The sequence below is a fragment of the Xyrauchen texanus genome, chromosome 3, assembly GCF_025860055.1.
Source record: "Xyrauchen texanus isolate HMW12.3.18 chromosome 3, RBS_HiC_50CHRs, whole genome shotgun sequence".
NCBI lineage: Eukaryota > Metazoa > Chordata > Actinopteri > Cypriniformes > Catostomidae > Xyrauchen > Xyrauchen texanus.
In genome coordinates this window covers 37,261,500-37,280,419 of record NC_068278.1, presented here as the reverse complement: position 1 = coordinate 37,280,419, position 18,920 = coordinate 37,261,500, and the positions used below count along the sequence as shown (strand labels likewise).

Genomic DNA, 18,920 nt, shown 5'->3' with positions numbered 1-18,920 from the left:
GCATTGTACATTAAAATAGAAAGAAGAGTTGTAAGTAGGTCCCTCCTCTATGTCTACGCTGTAGCATGATCGACACCTCAGCCAACCAATGGAATGCACCGTACGTCACTAACACCGCTGGGATCTGACAAGCAGGTTAGTTTGAGAAGGTTGCCACAACACAGTCAATGGAAATTCGACTGAACCGTCGTCAGCAGTAGACGCCTAATGGCAGATACTACCTGCTCTTCTTCGGGAAGGTGATTTGAATGAGCTGGATGTAAATGACAGTGCGCCACTGCATTGGAGGTCCAGATTTGTGTCCGCGTGAGAGATAGAGATATATATAGCAGCGCGCGACCTGAAAACGGTGTTCTCGAGGAGCTGACACAAAATAGCTGCAATAAACTACATCAGTGCTCAGGTTGGGTCTCAAAGTTATCAGTGACTATTTCAGAGATGCACATTGTTCTCTGCAAGGTGACGGATCTTCATTGGCTTTTACACTTTAAACTGAAGTTACCACGTCTTAGTGGACTAACATAGTCATGCATGAGTCAGGCAATCAATCCCTAAAATATGATTTGTATTCAGTAGCTGAAGTGAGTGCAGTCTTTTCTCTTTATGGATTAATATAAGTTTTCATATTACAACCCCCCACCCCCCAATCATGCATATAAAAAAACAACTGCATAAATAATAACATAACAGAAGAGCACATCAAATCAGTCAGTCAACATTGAGCATAATTTAAGTTGCCAGGAAACCGCAGTCACAGTATCCGTTAAAGCCTCAATTTGGTCAACTCTGATGGTCATTTTGTTTAGGACAAAAACGTTGCGCTTTGTTCACTGCTGCTCCTCGAGTTCGAGCCAATCCGAGCGTACCAAAATCATGGTAACACAGCTCTGTCGCCTTTGTCTGGCCGCCTCTGTTACCGTTACACCATCCAATTTACAATTTCATCTTTGACAGTCACACGGAGTTGTCGTGTATTACCGCATCCTGTTCTGAGGGAGAGACAGACAGCCGTCGGGCGAGAGGTAAGTCATTATATATTAGACAGGGTTGATGCAGTTAGATCTGCTGGATGGCTTTAATGCTGTGAATTGTCACTAATCTGACCGTGCAGCGTTGAATGTTGTTGATGTTGTCGTTTTACATCAATTAACTGCATTGTGAACAACAGCGATCGCAGTACAGCAGTCAGTCTGTGTTCCTGTTCAATGAGTGGAACGCGTTTTACGCAGAGATCTACTCTACCAAACGCTTCAGGTTAATGCTGCCTTGGGGGTCGTTCACACAGAAGGTGTTATTACCCTTGAAAAGCTAGACGCAACGCATAGAAGAGCGTCTAAAGAAGAATTGAGCGTCTAAAAAAAGCAAGACGCTGAGAAACGGTAAAAGACGACCCTTTAGCGCGATATTACATAGAATAAAAATAGAAAAAAAAAAAACGCGGACGGATACAAAAACGCTTTCTGTGTAAGTGGCTCCATATTCTCCACGTTTAGTCTTTATTTCCTCCTTTGTCTATTGTTCATTTATTACACCCAGAAACAAAAGCTTCGAGCTGGCAGTGATATTGTGAATGGAACATGGACCAATAAGCCTCTGTATTATTCCTTGAATGAAGACGTGAGAAAAATCATTGGATTTCTTAAGAATTGTGTGCAGCCTGTTCATGCTGTCATGCAACAACTAGGGTTTGAATTTTTAAGCGCGTTTGCTGTTCCTTTTATTGTTTGTTTAAGGCTGCATCGAACGCGCGTGTATAATGTGTAAGTGCACGTGTGAATGCTTATTATCGTAGAAGCTTACTACGTCTCTATTACGAATATGCATTGAACTTCAAGGGAGGTCCTGTGATTATTATGCGAGATGAAATGATTGGGAAACTCTGCCAGTGGAACCGAGGTTTATATATATATATATATATATATATATATATATATATATATATATATAATCGTTTCAGACAAACATGTTTTTCTAAGCATCACCAGGATCTGTGAAAAAGAGGCACCAGGTTGCTCAGCTGAAATGACGTCATGCAGACAGATTTCTCCTGACAGAGATTATTGCGTTTATTTCTATGTTTTATGCCAATGTGCTAAAGGATTTTTTTGGAATAATGGTTAATTATGGTTGTAGATTCCCTTAAAATTCTTCCAATTCATTTAAACTCCACAATTCATTTTAACTCCTGCATGTCTTTGTGGTGCACCCTATAGCAAAATTAAAATGGTTTCTCGGATGGACTGTGTCTGGAAAGAGATGACTTTCCCTCTGCAATGCATGCTTGTTCCAACAGTGTACACCTCCAAAAGTGTAATGGAGCCTTTCACTTGCTCCATTTGTTTGTATCCTGGATTATATTGACACCTGCACTATTTTCCTCTGTGCTTACATCTTACCTCATTTCTCTGTGGATTTGAATACTGTTAGAGAGCATTGGACTCTTTAGCCACCATGTCCTCTTTGTTTCCATCCCTCACTACCTTTCACTTTCTTCTGAGTTATGACATCTCCCAGTGACGATATTCTGTCATCTACATGAGCAGTCATGTAGGTTTCTTGGCATGTTCTGAGGGTAGATGCATTAGTCAGCATGTGTTTTTTGTGACCTCTACTGAAAGAGAGCTTCCAGATATAAATCCAAATTTATTAGTATGAATTTCATGTGACCAGCCAGCCAGCTACATTTATATAGAGATTTTCTGACACTACACTAAAAGCACTTTACACAGTGAACTCTCCTCAACCACCACCAGTGTGTAGCATTCACCTGGATAATGCAATGGCAGCCACACCACACATTGGTTTCCCCAGGAGGTCTCCCATCCAGGTACTGACCAGGCTCAACCCTGCTTAGTTTCAATGGGCAACCAGTCTTGAGCTTCAAGGTGATATGGCTGCTGGCAAAGTAAGACCAAGCGAAGTAGCCCATATGAGCTTTTTCCCAGCCACATCCTCCAGCTCATGCTGGGGGATCATGAGGCGTTCCCAGGCCAGCCGAGAGATATAATCTCTTCAGCATGTTCTGGGTCATCCCCTGGGCCTCCTCCCAGTTGGACATGCCCAAAACACCTCCGCAGGAAGCATCCAGGAGGCATCCTAATCAGATGCCTGAACCACCTCAACTGGCTCCTTTCAATGTGGAGGATCAGCAGTTCTACTCCAAGCCCCTCTCGGATGTCAGATCTTCGCACCCTATCCCTTAGGGTGAGCCCTGACACCTTACAAAGAAAGCTCTTTTCGGCCGCATGAATTTGCTATCCAATTTTTTTATTCACTACCAAAGCTCATGAACATAGGTGAGACTTGGAAAGTACACCAACTGGTGAATTGAGAGCTTTGCCTTCAGGCTCCCTTCAGGAGTGTTTTCATTATTGCAGATGCTGCACCGATCCGCCTGTCGATCTCACGCTCCAACTTTCCCTCACTCATGAACAAGATCCTGAGATACATGAACTCCTCAACATGGGGCAGCTGCTCTCTCCTACCTACCTGAAGAGACTTATTATTTTATAGTATAGAGAAATAGGCTTTTTTCTCCACTGAAAAGTGCATTTTGTAAAAGTGTACAGTGGGCATACTTTCAGCATAAAATATTAGCTATTAAAGCTTAGGCGTTCTGTGAAAAGTAATTTCCAATTAATTTGATAAAACCTGTTTTGTGAAGCAGTGACTGTAAAAAGAAAATGATAATAGGATATTGACTGAGCATTGATTTCAGTTGCACATGTAGGCTACATACAGGTCATACATACACACTCTCTCATCCTGCAGTTCTTTTGCTGCAGATGCCATAGCTCATGTATTTTTATGGAAGCAAGAGATATGTGGGTCAAGCACACATCTTGTTGCAGAAGCCTTTTGCCACAGCTGGGTTTAGAGAAGGAGCATGCATGGGGTTCCTTCATGAGACAAGATCTTTCTCTTATACATTAACCCCTAACCATATCCTGTTCCCACATCCTTTGGTCATCAATACTTACAAAACATGCCCATATTCCATTTATTCCCTAGGGTTGCTAGACTGGATCCATAGGATCTTAATGGACAGTTCTTATTAATCATTTGATTTAGAAGAAGAGCACATATTCTGTGGCCCTAGACTTGTTGCGTGTGGCTATGTGTTTACATCGTGATTATTGTAATTACCCATTTGTTACAACCAGTAAATAATAATAAAAAAAGCTTTTTCAAGCACCATTCAGTTAGGGGTGCAACTAATGATTATTTTTATAATCGACCAATCTAGCGATTATTAGAACAATTATTCGACTATTCGGCGATTATTGCAACGATTAATCATTAGCTCTTAACCGATTATTCAGCTTTGCCTCATCTTAAAGGTTGTATTAAACATGCTTACTAACAATAAAGAGGACAACATTTTCTTTTAAAAATACCTCTATATGACATTCACTGAATTAAAGGGGAAAAACTACTTTTAATTGTTTAATAAAAAATGTCACTGCAAAAAAATCCTATGGTTAAGTGTTTTTGTCTTGTTTTCCATTTAATATTATCTAAAAATCATTAAAACAAGATACATTTACTTGAGAAGCAACATATAAGATATTTACACTTGCTTTAAGAGAATGTATCTTAAATATAAGTGTATTTTGATGTGTATTTTTTCACTTGTTCAAACTTCTGCCAGAGCAGTAAATAAAAAAATATACTCATGTTCAACATAAATGCTCTAAAAGCAAGTCTACTTGGAGTTTTAAAATATTAATTAAAAATGTAAAATTAATTAAATATTATATTCAAAATTCAGTTTTTTTTAGTTTTATTTATGAGTTTTAGATATTTATATTGGAAAACAACCCAAAAAATAAAAAACATTTTGCATTGTATAATGGGCTAAGACCTCTTTGTTCACTTGATTTCGATCCACCTTTAACTCACAAAAAACAAACTCATTCTTCTTTATAGAGCTGCGTATGGGCGATTTCCTTCACCATAAGATACACACCGTGACACTCATATTATAATTCACTATGCTGCGAGCAATCACTATAAACAAAATCTGCAGCAAGCGCGTGCCAGTGATGAGCGGCTCCTCACGAGACAGTGTATCAGCCAGGGGAAGTTTTAAACTCTCTCATGCTGTTTTTCACGTGACCGATAGAAGCGTTTCTGATCGCACAGACAAATGTTAGTTTTGGAGTTTGTTTTTATTTAAACAGCCTTCTTCCTTATAATTTGAAATTTAATAAAGGATGCATTAGAGTATATAACGGTGCAGTGTTTCCTTTTAGTCTCACTGACAGCAAGTTTTGCTCAAGTGGAACACAAGGTACAGCTCAGCTTTATTTCACGACTACACTGCTTCTTTATTTACTTTTTTGCATTTTTGTATTATAATACTCTGCGATCTTCATCACCTTAATCTGTTTGGAACGTTTGGAGTGTGTCTGGACTGTGAGCTGTTCTTTCTTCCTCTCCTCAATCAAATACAAGCTGAAGTGCTGCTCTCCCGCATCATCATTAGCATTTCAAAAGATCTCATGTTGTGTTAAATGAAATAAGACGACTATTCGACAACACATTTTTTGGTTGACAATTTTTATTGTCGATAATGTCGACTAATATCACCCCCAATGTCAGTATTGATCTGCTAGTCGATCAACTACACTAATTTTGATATACTTATTTTCAATGACTTGTGTTCCAATAATCAACCCCAAAGAGTATACCTGTCAACACTCCCGTTTTTCCTGGGAGTCTCCCGTATTTCACACCCATCACCTGACCCCCCTCCCATTTTGTTATTTCTCCCGGGAAACTCCTGTAATTTGTATGGTCCAAACCTTGTTATATGAATAATCACATCAATATATTATTCCAAGGTTGTCCAGTTGCCAGATCCTGTATGAAATGCATCCTGCTCACACAATCAAACAAATTTCAACCTATTTGTAACCTCAACCTGGCAACCTACAACCCAGTTGGGCTGTTGATATCTGCGCAGTTAGTAGACGAGGGAAGTTGAATCAAGCATTACTGGTAGATGGGAGGAGGAGTAGACTCAGATGGTGCTAGGGTGAAAAAAAAAAAAATCTACATTTAAATTTAACAACAGCTGGACGGAAGAATTAAATTTCATATCTCGAAGCCATAGCGACAATGCCCACGCCTTTTGCAAAGTGTGTCGCACTGATTTTAATATCGGACACGGTGTCACGATTCCCCGTTGTCTGCTCTGTGTTTATCCCCTGCCCTCATCACTGCCAGTGTCATTGTTTTCACCTGTGTGTAATTTAGTCATCATCCCTCTGTATTTAAACCCTGTTGTTTGTTCATTCGTTGTCGGTCGTCAAATCCAAATGGTAATGTTATGGTTGTCCTGATTGTATTCCTGCCCGTGTTCTCCGTGGATGTTCCTCGTGTTTATGTTTCGTTTTCCCCTCGTGGATGTTTTGTTTGTTCCAGTGTTGTTTAGTTATTCTGAGTTATCCTGTTCACCGTTTGTTTAACTCGTTCTGAGTTATCCTGTTCACCGTTTGTTTCATTCATTAAAGAACTGCATTTGGATCCTCGCTCCCTGTCTACCTTCGTCTGAATCGTAACACACGGTGGGAAAAATGTCATTTCTCAGCACATTAAATCACAATGGCACAATTTGTTTATATTTAGCCTGCCTCTTCACTGTAAATCTTGTCATTGCAGTCTCCTTGGTAATCGTTCTTTTTTTTTTTTTTTTTGTTGCATTACAAATAAAATGTATTATTATTATTATTATCATGATTTCAAGCTTGATTACACTTCCTAGTGCTTAACGCTTGGGCAGAGCGCTAGATGGCGGTATAGGAAGTGTAGTCAAGCTTGAAATCATGATTGCCAAGGCGACTGCTGTCAAGATGTACAGTGAAAAAGGAGTTATATTTTGGTCTGTTCCCACCCAGAACCAACTGGATAGCTTAAGAAGAAATTGATTAATCCACTAGAGTCTGATGTCTATTGTCTTAGTACATGTTAAGTGAATGTGCACTATCTCTGTTTATGTATTCCAGCGGGGAACTTTGAAGCATGTGTCTATTGTGGACAGCTAGCCGAACCAGTTTAACCATTTACCGTTCCCTCAAGGTTATATAAACACACAAACTAATAAAAACTAATAAATTCAGTAGTGAAAAATAGTTTTTATCAGTTACGAATGATTTCTAATTTTAAATCAGTTTTATCTTTTCAAGACCTGGAGACTGTTATTCATGCTTTTATCACCTCTCGATTGGATTATTGTAATTCTCTTTATGTTGGTCTTCCTCAATCCTCTCTTTTCCGTCTTCAACTGGTTCAAAATTCTGCAGCCAGATTTTTGACATCATCTAAAAAAAGGGATCATATTACACCAATCCTGGCCTCGCTGCACTGGCTTCCTGTTTATTTTAGGATTCAATTTAAAATACTGTTGTTTGTTTTTAAGGCTCTTAATAACCAGGCCCGTCATATATTAGGGATTTAATACAGCCATACTTACCAACTAGGTCTTTAAGATCGGAAGACAAAATGTTATTGCATATTCCTCGGTCACGTTGTATACGCAAGGGTGATAGAGCATTTGCAGTTGCTGCCCCTAGGCTATGGAATCAGCTACCACTTGACATTAGACAAGCTTCATCACTGTCTACTTTTAAACGTAGGCTTAAAACGCATTTTTATTCTCGAGCATTTTGCAGTATTAAATGAGATTGTCTTTTTATTTTTTTTTATTTTTTATGACGTGTTTGTTTTATGAATGTGTTGTATATTCATATGTACTTGGTGCGTTTGTTTTATTTTAATGTATTGTATATTCATCTGTACAGCACTTCGGTCAGCTTTGCTGTGTTTGAGTGTGTTTTAGAAATAAATTTTACTTACTTTTTTTACTTACTTACAAACTTGTGAATGCAAAATGTTGTAAGAACTAACATAAGCATATACCTTTTTAAAGGTGCAAAATGTAAACATTTTTATGTAATATTTGCCTTTTTTTCCCCGGACTTCCTAAGTTGCCTATTAAAGACTGTAGACTGATTTTCATGTGAAGGGAGTGGGTCGCTTTTGCCGGGAACATCCAAAGGATGTGACATTTATGCGCGCTCCTGAGAGCCTTGGCTCAGTGCTTCTCTTCTGCTATTCAATAGTGACCACAAACTGCAACACTAGGTAACGTTATCTTAGAGATGGAACCCAGCAAACGTCTGGCTCACAGCACAACACCGACTCTTACACAAACTCAGAAAAAGCCAAAAAACATTGATATACTGAATCCCGTCTGGCTAAGCTGTACATACACTAGAGTGAACATCTTCTCTTTATACTAATAGTCAGTTTAATATGTAATTATTCAGCAAGGTAAACTACAATAATACATTAAATAAATGCTAGACAATGTTCAAGATAATGCAAAATGCTCCATTCATTAGTGTAACATAACTTGGTTATACAGAAAGATTGATTACTTCAAACTACAGTCACATAGTCAGTTTTAGCCTTGTTCCAGTACTGGAGATTCAAATAAAATATACAGTCTCAAAGTTTGTAGAAAAACAATCATAACTGTGTAATTTTAATAATGCTAGCTCATCTTTCATCATGATTGTTTTGGTCAATGCTTGTTGTATCCCTGTGGAGTGTGTGTGTGCCAGCACAAGCAACATGTAGCTGAAAGCAGTTCACTTAATGGCCACAGGTGTCATTAATAACAAGGGTTTCTGAAACTTACATACTGCACCTTTAAACTAAACTGTAAAAATGGAAAGCAATTTGTTTTGAATTGGTTCTCTGTAGTATCTGCTTTATGCTTAAAAAGTGGGCTAATTGAGAATCGCTGCACAGTTTAATGAATGACCGCTTGTAAAACAGTGCATACAACCAATAGCTTTTCCATTCAACAAATTTCAGTTTAGTATGCAAAGACTAGCAACACTATGAGATACATTGTATGCCTTAAATCAAGTGTGTTCAAAGTCAGACATTATGTAATGAACATATGTATCCCTGGAACTTGACACAGTTTTGTACTGACTCGTAAATACTTGTAATACATGTGTGCAAAAGGTGTTCTTTTATTTGTCATTTTACATTCAAACACCAACAGTGCACCATTGCACTATTATGAATATAAGTGACATTGAATGAATTTATTACATTACTATAAATTACTGATTAAATTACTGATGAAATTACAAACACATTTCCTACTGCGTATTTCCGGGTTCTATTGGCCCCTTATAAGGGAACTGCTTTCAATGAGCATTGCATTCAATTCGAGATGAAAATGCTTAAAAATTATATTTTGGTTTGCATCCATCAAGTTAAAAACCCCAAATGCAATACCTTTTTGTTTGTAAAGTATTTCATTAATTGGATTATTAAAAAATAGCCCTTAGTATATGGTATCATAATATGAATTTATTCTTACATAAGATTTTGGTCAATCCGCCTTGCCTACTATTTAGCTAGTAATTAAAATAGTAATTCTTTTTTATTTAATTGCGCTAACTTTTTTGGGTGAAATCAAATGCATTCAAAAAATATTCTTTGTTGGACAGCACTTGATAGGTGGGCTAAAACAGTCCATACGTGGATCATGGTAAGCCATCTGGAACTGAGTAGGGATGATGGACATGCCCAGGTCTTTTCCATTCAAGCCACCTTGGACTGACAGCTGAATGTTTGTCTTAATGCCCACCGGGCCTGACTACATGCATGCATGCACATACACGCACACAAGCAGATATTGTGCAGTTTCAGGCAATAAATGATATTTCTCCCTGCAGTGCCTTCCAATGTCAGCACAATACGTCATACATTAGTTGCCCTTATTATACCAGTGTTCTTTTTATTTTCAGAAACATGATGGAGTTAGAGCTTTCCATATATTAAGACATGCGGCTTCATTCATAAAACTTGATAAGCTGTACGGCTGGAAAACACAGGGATAAAGTAGCTGAATGAGATGAGATTTCTTGAGGGAATACTGTACATAACTATTGTGCAGTAAAGCTGATGGAAAGAAAATCTGAATTTATTTTTTAAAGGGATAGTACAGCCCAGAATAAAAATTCTGTCATAATTTATTTACCCTCATGTTGTTTCAAGCCTGCATGAACAAAAAAGTTGGGCAGAATGTTAGCCTCAGTCATCATTCACTTTCACCTGCAGGCATTCTTGGTTTCATAAACATCTAGATGGATCAGAATTAGGGATGTGCGCGAGTTGTCGAATATTTGAATATTCTTTCTGCAATAACTATTAGAATAGTAAAAATAATATTAGAATTTCAAAAAATTTTGTTTTGCTGGCCATATATACAGTGTGATGCATGTTAAATCCTGAACATACAAACTAAAACTGGCAGTTATAACAGAATCAAATCAAATCAAATCACTTTATTGTCACACTACCATGTACACAAGTGCAACAGTAGGTGAAATTCTTGTGTGCAGTTCCGAGCAACATAGCAGTCATGACAGTGACGAGACATATACCAATTACAATAAACAACATACACAAAACAATTTACAAATCAAATGTACACATACTTACACAACCCAATAATTATATACAATGTACTGTAAACAATACACACAATATACAATAAGTAAGGAGTATATGAAATATATATATATATATGAAGTAGTATATTGAGGAGAATATGTTGACAGTCCAGTGTGAGATTGTAGATGAATAAAGTGCAGCGCTAATTATTGATCGTGATAGATCAAGTGTTCAAAAGTCTGACTGCTTGGGGGAAGAAGCTATCATGTAGTCAGCTGGTGCGGGTCTTGATGCTGCGATACCGCCTGCCTGATGGTAGCAGTGAGAACAGACTCTGATGATCCTCCAAGCTTTTTTCACACACCGCCTAGTGTATATGTCCTGGAGGGAGGAAGCTCACCTCTGATGATGTTTCTGGCAGTTTCGCACCACCCTTTGCAGGGCTTTGCAGTTGTGGGCGGTGCTATTGCCGTACCAGGCAGTGATGCAGCCAGTCAGGATGCTCTCTACAGTACTGCTGTAGTACCTTGTGAGGATGTGGTGGTTCATTCCAAACTTCCTCAGCCGTCTCAGGAAGAAGAGGCGCTGGTGAGCCTTCTTCACAATGGCCTCAGTGTGGATGGACCATGTGAGTTCTTCATTGATGTGGACACCGAGGAACTCGAAACTGCTGACTCTCTCCACCGGTGCTCCATTGATGGTGATGGGGCTGTGTTCTCCGTCTTTCCTCCTGAAATCCACAACAAGCTCCTTGGTTTTACTGACGTTGAGGGAGAGGTTGTGCTCCTGACACCAGCGTGTCAGAGTGTGCACCTCCTCTCTGTAGGCTCTTTCATCATAGTCAGTGATCAGACCTACCACCGTCGTATTGTCAGCAAACTTAATGATGGCATTGGAGCTATGTGTTGCCACACAGTCATGTGTGTACAGTGAATACAGTAGGAGGCTGAGAACACAGCCCTGCGGGGCTCCAGTGTTGAGGGTCAGTGATGAGGAGATGTTGCTGCCCATTCTAACCACCTGACGTCTGCCTGACAGGAAGTCCAGGATCCAGCTGCACAGCGAGCTGTTTAAGCCCAGAGCCCGGAGTTTCATATCAAGCTTGGAGGGCACTATGGTGTTGAATGCTGAGCTGTGGTCAACAAACAGCATTCTCACATATGTGTTCCTTTTTTCCAGATGGGAGAGAGCAGTGTGTAGTGTAGATGCAATGGCATCATCAGTGGAGCGGTTGTTGTGGTAGGCAAACTGCAATGGGTCCAAAGAGGGGGGCAGAACAGAGCAGATGTAATCTCTGATTAACCTCTCGAAGCATTTGCTGATGATGGGGGTCAGAGCAACAGGACGCCAGTCATTTAAGCAAGTGATTGTGGCTTGCTTCGGTACAGGCACAATGGTTGATGTTTTGAAGCATGTGGGGACTACAGACAGGGTGAGGGACAGATTGAATATGTCCGTAAAAACACCAGCCAGTTGATTCGCGCACGCTCTGATGACGCGGCCCGGAATGCCGTCTGGACCCGCAGCTTTACGGATGTTCACCCGTCGGAAGGATCGGGTTACATCCACAACAGAGACAGAGAGTGAATCAACCTCTGTAGCGTCAGCCGCGAGTGCTCTCTCCGCGAGGGCGGTGGTGTTGTCCTCGAAACGAGCATAAAATGTATTAAGTTCGTCTGGGAGAGATGCAGCGGTGTTCACAGCGGAGTCTTTATTCCGTTTGTAGTCCGTGATGGTATTAATTCCCTGCCACATATTTCTAGAGTCAGAATGCGCTGGGATAAGTGATTACACAAGTTGATCACATTTGTTGAGCAAACGGTTCTGTCAGTTCGTTCAGATGGACACCAGAAAAGCAAGTTATTGTGAGAAAGTGGCTTACTGTGAGAAAGCTGGGTTCCTGTTTAAATGTACTGGATAAGTGGTGTTCACTTTACTCTCGTGTGCAGCTTGTCAGAAAGCAGCATCCCCGTAGCAACATAATCTCCATGACGCTTCTGTAAACAACAAACATGGCATCCGAGAAAGACATTGCTAGGGGAGGTAAGGGACATTCCATAATTTGGTGTGTATAATTGAGTATAGTTTACTGAACACGTGGATATGCTTGTTTTTCTCAAACATGATTATATTATTATAATGATATGCTGAGTGTTTATACTCGTCCTGCACTTCATTAGTGGTTTCTTTTTCTTCACTTTGCTTGAGCTTAAATTCTTTCATTCTATTCTTTTTTTTTACGCATTGCTTGTTTAAATATATACATTAAAAAAACACACAGTACATGATATAAGCTTGTTTTGAATATATTTACAAGCTTGTTTTTTTAAATGTTGATGCAATCTTTATGACTAAAAAAAATATTTTACAACGTCTTTCTCATTAATTACCTTAATTTAAATAAAAAACTATTAAAATATTAGTTTTTTTATGATTTTAAATATTCGAATACTAATTTACTGATGAATGCCCATCCCTAATCAGAATAGAACAGTTGAACTTTTTTAACTTTACATAATATCTTATAAATGCAACTCTCGTGACACGTGACACGAAGCAGTGACTAAAGAAGTCCATCTGCATGTGTACATACACTCACTTAGTACTTTATTAGGAACACTATGGTACTAATAAAGTTTCCAACATGGTCTTCTGCTGTTGAAGCCCAACTGCCTCAAGGTTGGACATGTTGTGCATTCTGAGATGCTATTCTGCTCACTACAATTGTAGTGAGTGGTTATCTAATTTAACGTAGCCTTTTTGTCAGCTCGAACCAGTCTGGCTATTCTCCGTTGACCTCTCTCATCAACAAGGTGTTTCCATCTACAGAACTGCCACTCACTGGAAATGTTTTGTTTTTGGCACCGTTCTGAGTAAACTCTATAGAGTTGTGTGTGAATATCCCAGGAGCTCAGCAGATACAGCAATACTCCAATCAACCCATCTGGCACCAACAATCATGCCGCAGTCAAAATCAAAGAGAACACATTTTTCCCCATTCTGATGGGGGACATGAACATGAACTGTAGCTCTTGACCCATATCTGCATGATTTTATGCATTGCACTGCTGCCACAAGATTGGCTGATTAGATATTCACAAAAATAAGTAGGTGTACAGGTCTTCCTAATGAAGTGCTCAGTAAGTGTATATTCAACAATTACTTAGGCTAAAACTCTATAACCTTTTATTGCACAAAACAATTGGAGTCCTCATAAAAAACAAAGACTTACTGATTATACATAAAAATGAGAACACTACAGTATACTAATTGTATTTGTTGAAGGCGAGGTTAAGACCTGACAAGGAGTTGCATCTCTTATTTCATCCCATTTAAAGCAATTAAAAATATTGCTATCGATTAGTCAGTTATCTAACCGACTTGTTGATGATCCTCACCCATATCTAAATTTTTTAATAATTATGGCTATAGTAGTTTCTAAGGAGTTTATAAATAAATCAAATTGCTCTTCTGAGTTTCCAGTTATTTTACAAAGCTCTCTGTAAAGTTTGTGCTTTACCTCTTTATTATATATTTTTATCAGTGTGCATTGTCACGTGTGGAACTCTCCCCCTCTCTCTCCTTTCCCCACTCTCAGCTGGTGTGATTTAACATCTGATTCACGCAGTAGCATTGCACATTCAGCCCTAGGTATGTGTTTACATACCATCCCACTTTTCTGTCAAACTCTCTCTCCTGTCCTTTCTTGCTTTCCTCTATGCCATTGACATCTCCTGCCCCCCCCTTTACACCCCCAATCCACCCCACAGGCAAACACACACAACCCCCAGCTCCTCTCTGTGTAACACACAGAGAGGAGCGGCTCTTATGACAATTTCATCTCCTGCCACCACAGAGAGACCATGTGTGCCACCTCAGAGAGACCATGTGTGGTGTTGTTTGGTTGACACCTCATAGTCTCACACAAATACATAAGCACTTGCCATAGATGTGGCTGTCTTGTCAGGCACTTCTCACACACTTTACATTTTAGCTGATCCCACAAAATCTCAATGGGATTAAGATCCGTAACACTCTTTTCCAATTATCTGTTGTCCAATGTCTGTTTCTTTGCCCACTCTAACCTTTTCTTTTAGATTTTCTGTTTCAAAAGTGGCTTTTTCTTTGCAATATTTCCCATAAGGCCTGCACCCCTGAGTCTTCTCTTTACTGTTGTACATGAAACTAGTGTTGAGTGGGTAGAATTCAATGAAGCTGTCCGCTGAGGACATGTGAGGTGTCTATTTCTCAAACTAGAGACTCTGATGTACTTATCTCTGTATCATGCTACTACTCTTGTTTAGTTGTACATCTGACCCTCCACATTTCTTTCTGTCCTTGTTAGAGCCAGTAGTACTTTGTCTTTGAAGACTGTAGTGTACACCTTTGAATGAAATCTTCAATTTCAAGCATCGTATGGCCTTCATTCCTCAAAACAATAACTGACTGACAAGTTTCTAGAGAAAGTTGTCTCTTTTTTGCCATTTTACCTAATATTGACCTTAAGACATGCCAGTCTGTTCCATACTGTGGCAACTCAACTACAAACACAAAGACAATGTCAAGCATCATTTAATGAATCAAATAGCTTTCAACTGTTGATATAATTGCAAGTGATTTTATTGTACCAAATTAACAATTTAGCATGATTACTAAAGGATAAGGTGTTGGTGTGATGGCTGCTGGAAATGGGGCCTGTCTAGATTTGATCAAAAAATTTTACAAATAGTGATGGGCTGTTTTTTAGATCAGTAATGTCCTGACTATACTTTGTGATCAGTTGAGTGCCACTTTGGTGAATTAAAGTATCAATTTCCTTCTGGAACAGCAAAATCCATACATTTTTTTCAAGTGAAAACAGATAAACTTGCAGAGTATACTATGTACCATCGTTATAGGGCTTTATGTCAATCAAGACATTGAGTGGTCAAATATTTTGTATAATGACCACTAAACAGTATATTTGACTATCTTCATAGGTTTTCTACCTACTGGTTTTATTGGTAAATAACCTACAGCCCATCTTGCATGATTGTCGGGGCCAGACTGGTTGGTTTTTATCATTTATGTAACTGCTGATCTCCTGATTTTCACATACAACAGTCTCTAGAGTTTACTCAGAATGGTGCCAAAAACAAAAAACATCAAGTGAGTGGCAGTTTTGCAGATGGAAACACCCTGTTGAGGAGAGAGGTCAACGGAGAATAGCAGACTGGTTTGAGCTGACAGAAAGGCTACAGTAACTCAGATAGCCACTCTGTACAACTGTAGTGTGCAGAATAGCATCTCAGAATGTACAACACGTCGAACCCTGAGGCGGATGGGCTACAACAGAAGAAGACCATGTAGGGCACTTTATTAAGTCCATAGTGTTCCAGATAAAGTGCTCAGTAAGTGTATTGTCACAGTGTTCATCTTGTTTTCTAAGGGCAATAATAAGTGAGACAATGTAAAACATGTCATTAACCCATATAAACCCCTTTAGGGTGATACCAGATCCTGATCTCATCGTCCTGTGTTATTTTGCGATGAAGACTGGCTGACTGTACATTATGCATACTTGAAACCATGAGCCTGTTTTTTGGCCTTTTGAGATATCCCATTATCCAACCAAAGAAGAATTGTTGGTTCTCGATTGAAAATTCCTTTTCACTGGGAAATTTGTTGGAATTAGGGAAGGAAAATGGGTTGTGAATGCCAATTTCAGATCCCACTAACTCGGCTCCCTGGATGACTCCTCCATAGCCCTCTGGTCCGCGAATTCAGTGGAGGAATTCCCCAACCAGACCCACTACGGGTACTGAAACTATTCTGTACTGGAATAGGTACTCCACAGGACGGGCCCTTTTGTGGAATAATCCCTCTGTGTATTTTCCGTGGTATGGTCCCCCTACGGGTGGACCTGCGTCTCCCTTGGGCAGTCCCCGCTGCCCCTCAGTCGACGTGTTGTAGTAACTCCTCCCTCTCAGCAGGTAGGATCTACCACCGTGCCATTTTCCACATGTGGCCTGAAAACCCATGGGATGTATTTCAGCACTCTTTTACCTCCCCTAGCATGGGCAGGTGTGGTCTCCGCGGGGTCTTTTCCCCATGAAAGAATAGGAGTTGGAAAAGAACGCCTTCCCAGATGCGTGTGATAGCATTAAGATGGCCCCAGCTGCTTTAACTGAAACATAGTGAGAGAAAAGGCACGGCTGCCGCGGCCTGCTCCCATGCTTGGCACGTCGCCTTGTTCCCCCTTTCGGGGTGCCAGGAACTCAAGAGAGACCCCTAGTGTCACTTCTTTGACACAACGTCTCGTTCCCACCATCAGGGAATGGAGGTTACAACAGTAACCTAGATGATTATTGAACAGTTTCGGATGTGTAAAACAGTGGCATCCTTAACAAAAAACGTACTGTTGTATGATGCTGTATCCACTTCACGAGTTGCTGTGTAAAGTCCAATACCACTGTCATATCGGCCATAAAAAACGAAATTCGACTGAGTTTGTCAGTTGGTTCGGAGGTGGAATTAGTCAGTGTTTGTCAAAGCTGATTCAACATCTGCCCACATCACTGCTGTAGATTCTTATATCCACAATATATCAGTTCAGATTTCTGTAGCGTACTGTTCAACTGTGATTCATAAAACTTGCCCCCGCCACTGATGTCTTCTTGAACAGCGTGTTTGCGTTAATGACTCTTTTTTGCATAACTTCTGCCGACAGTCTGTTTTAAATTCACTTTTCTGTTTGTTTCCAGCAGCTGCTATGACAGGGGTGGGGGCAGAGGATGACATCCCTCTCTGTGAGAGGAAAACCGTCACAGACTTCTGCTATCTCTTGGACAAGTCCAAACAGCTTTTTAATGGCTTGAGGTCAGTCTCTTATCTGTCTATGTGTGTCTGAGCATTTTGCTGTTTGTTTGAGGTCTTGTTTGCCTTCCAGATTGCTGTCTGGCTCTAGTCGTGATGTGACTTTATGTAAACTGATCTCAGCTCACACTCTTACTTTCAAACTCTTTTTTTTGTTGGTGTAGTTGCTTTCTCTAAGCCCCTTTACACCTGGTATGAACAGGATGTGTTTGGGGCAATCTGATCACAAGTGGACTGCACCAAATATTGGTGTAAACTGGGTCGAAAACATTTTGCAATCCGAACACTCAAACCACATTAGGAGGTACTATAGATATAAATGCATTTAAAGGAATATTCTGTGTTCAATACAAGTTGAGCTCAATCGACAGCATTTGTGGCATAATATTGATTACCACAAAAATTTATTTTGACTTGCCCCTCCTTTTCTTGAAAAAACACAAATCTGGATTCCAGTGTGGTATTTACAATGAAAGTGAATGGGGCCAATCTGTAAACATTAAAATACTCAATATTTCAAAAGTATAGCCACAAGACATAAACAGAATGCATGTTAACATAATTTTAGTGTGATAAAATCGCTTTAAAAAAAAAAATCCCAATTTGGAATGCCCAATTCCCACTACTTAGTGGTGGCGCGGTTACTCACCTCAATCCAGGTGGCGGAGGACATCCCCGCAATCCGCGCATCTTATCACGTGACTCGTTGTGCATGACACCGTGGAGACTCCTAGCATGTGGAGACTCATGCTACTCTCCGAGATTCATGCACAATTTACCATGCGCCCCATTGAGAGTGAGATCCTGACCACGAGGAGGTTACCCTATGTGACTCTACCCACCCTAGCAACAGGGCCAATATGGTTGCTTAGGAGACCTGGCACACCCTGAATTAGAACTCACAACTCCAGGGGTGGAGTCAGCATCAATACTCACTGAGCTACCCAGGCCCCTGATAAAATCACTTACTAACGTTTTCTGTGTAAAGTTATAGCCAATTTTACAGCTTTGTTGCCATGACGACAAACCCTAAAATTACTTTATCAGTAACGATTTAAACAGCTTTACAGCTCAAATAATACATGAGTTATAACAGAATAATTAATGTAAATGTGTTTATAAAATTATAAGCTTCACATTTCTGCCTTTAAACCCTCAAAAAATATGCCCCATTCACTTCCATTGTAAGTGCCTCAATGTAACCTCGACTTTTGCTTCTTTTTACAGAAAAGAACTGACAAGTCAAAATATTTTTTTGGTAATCAACATTATGCCACAAATCCTATCAATTGAGTTTAACTTGTATTGAACCTGGAATACTCCTTTAACCACATTTGTACTGTATAAACTCTAATCCTGGACAATTTATGCAGATTACAATTAAATTATTTCTTGGAGAAACGCAATTTTTCACACTTTTGATTTTAGACTTATTTTGCACTTTATCAACACAATGACATAGTAATTGATCTACAGTACAAAATCTAAGACCGTTCCCTCGAAAATCTGTTCTGAAGTGGCCACAAGAGACACATTTGAGATCCATGTGCCTACCGTGTGTGAACATCAATCTATATTAC

General features: G+C 39.6%; 1 protein-coding gene across 8 annotated transcripts in view; it reads left to right on the top strand.

Annotated features, from left to right (window-relative positions):
• Positions 1–162: 162 nt before the first annotated feature.
• LOC127622515 (protein SCAI-like) overlaps positions 163–18,920 on the top strand; it is a 47,684-nt gene continuing 28,926 nt past the window's right edge. For 2 of the 8 annotated variants that reach the window (XM_052096628.1, XM_052096622.1), the window contains exons 1-3: positions 163–239; positions 955–1,022; positions 17,229–17,343. In XM_052096628.1, coding sequence (XP_051952588.1) covers positions 208–239; positions 955–1,022; positions 17,229–17,343 — 215 coding nt within the window. In that variant the 5' untranslated portion in view covers positions 163–207. Of the gene's footprint in view, positions 460–954; positions 1,023–1,399; positions 1,465–17,228; positions 17,344–18,920 lie in introns of those variants that run through there. The other 6 variants (XM_052096627.1, XM_052096632.1, XM_052096630.1 and 3 more) reach the window with 6 other exon arrangements.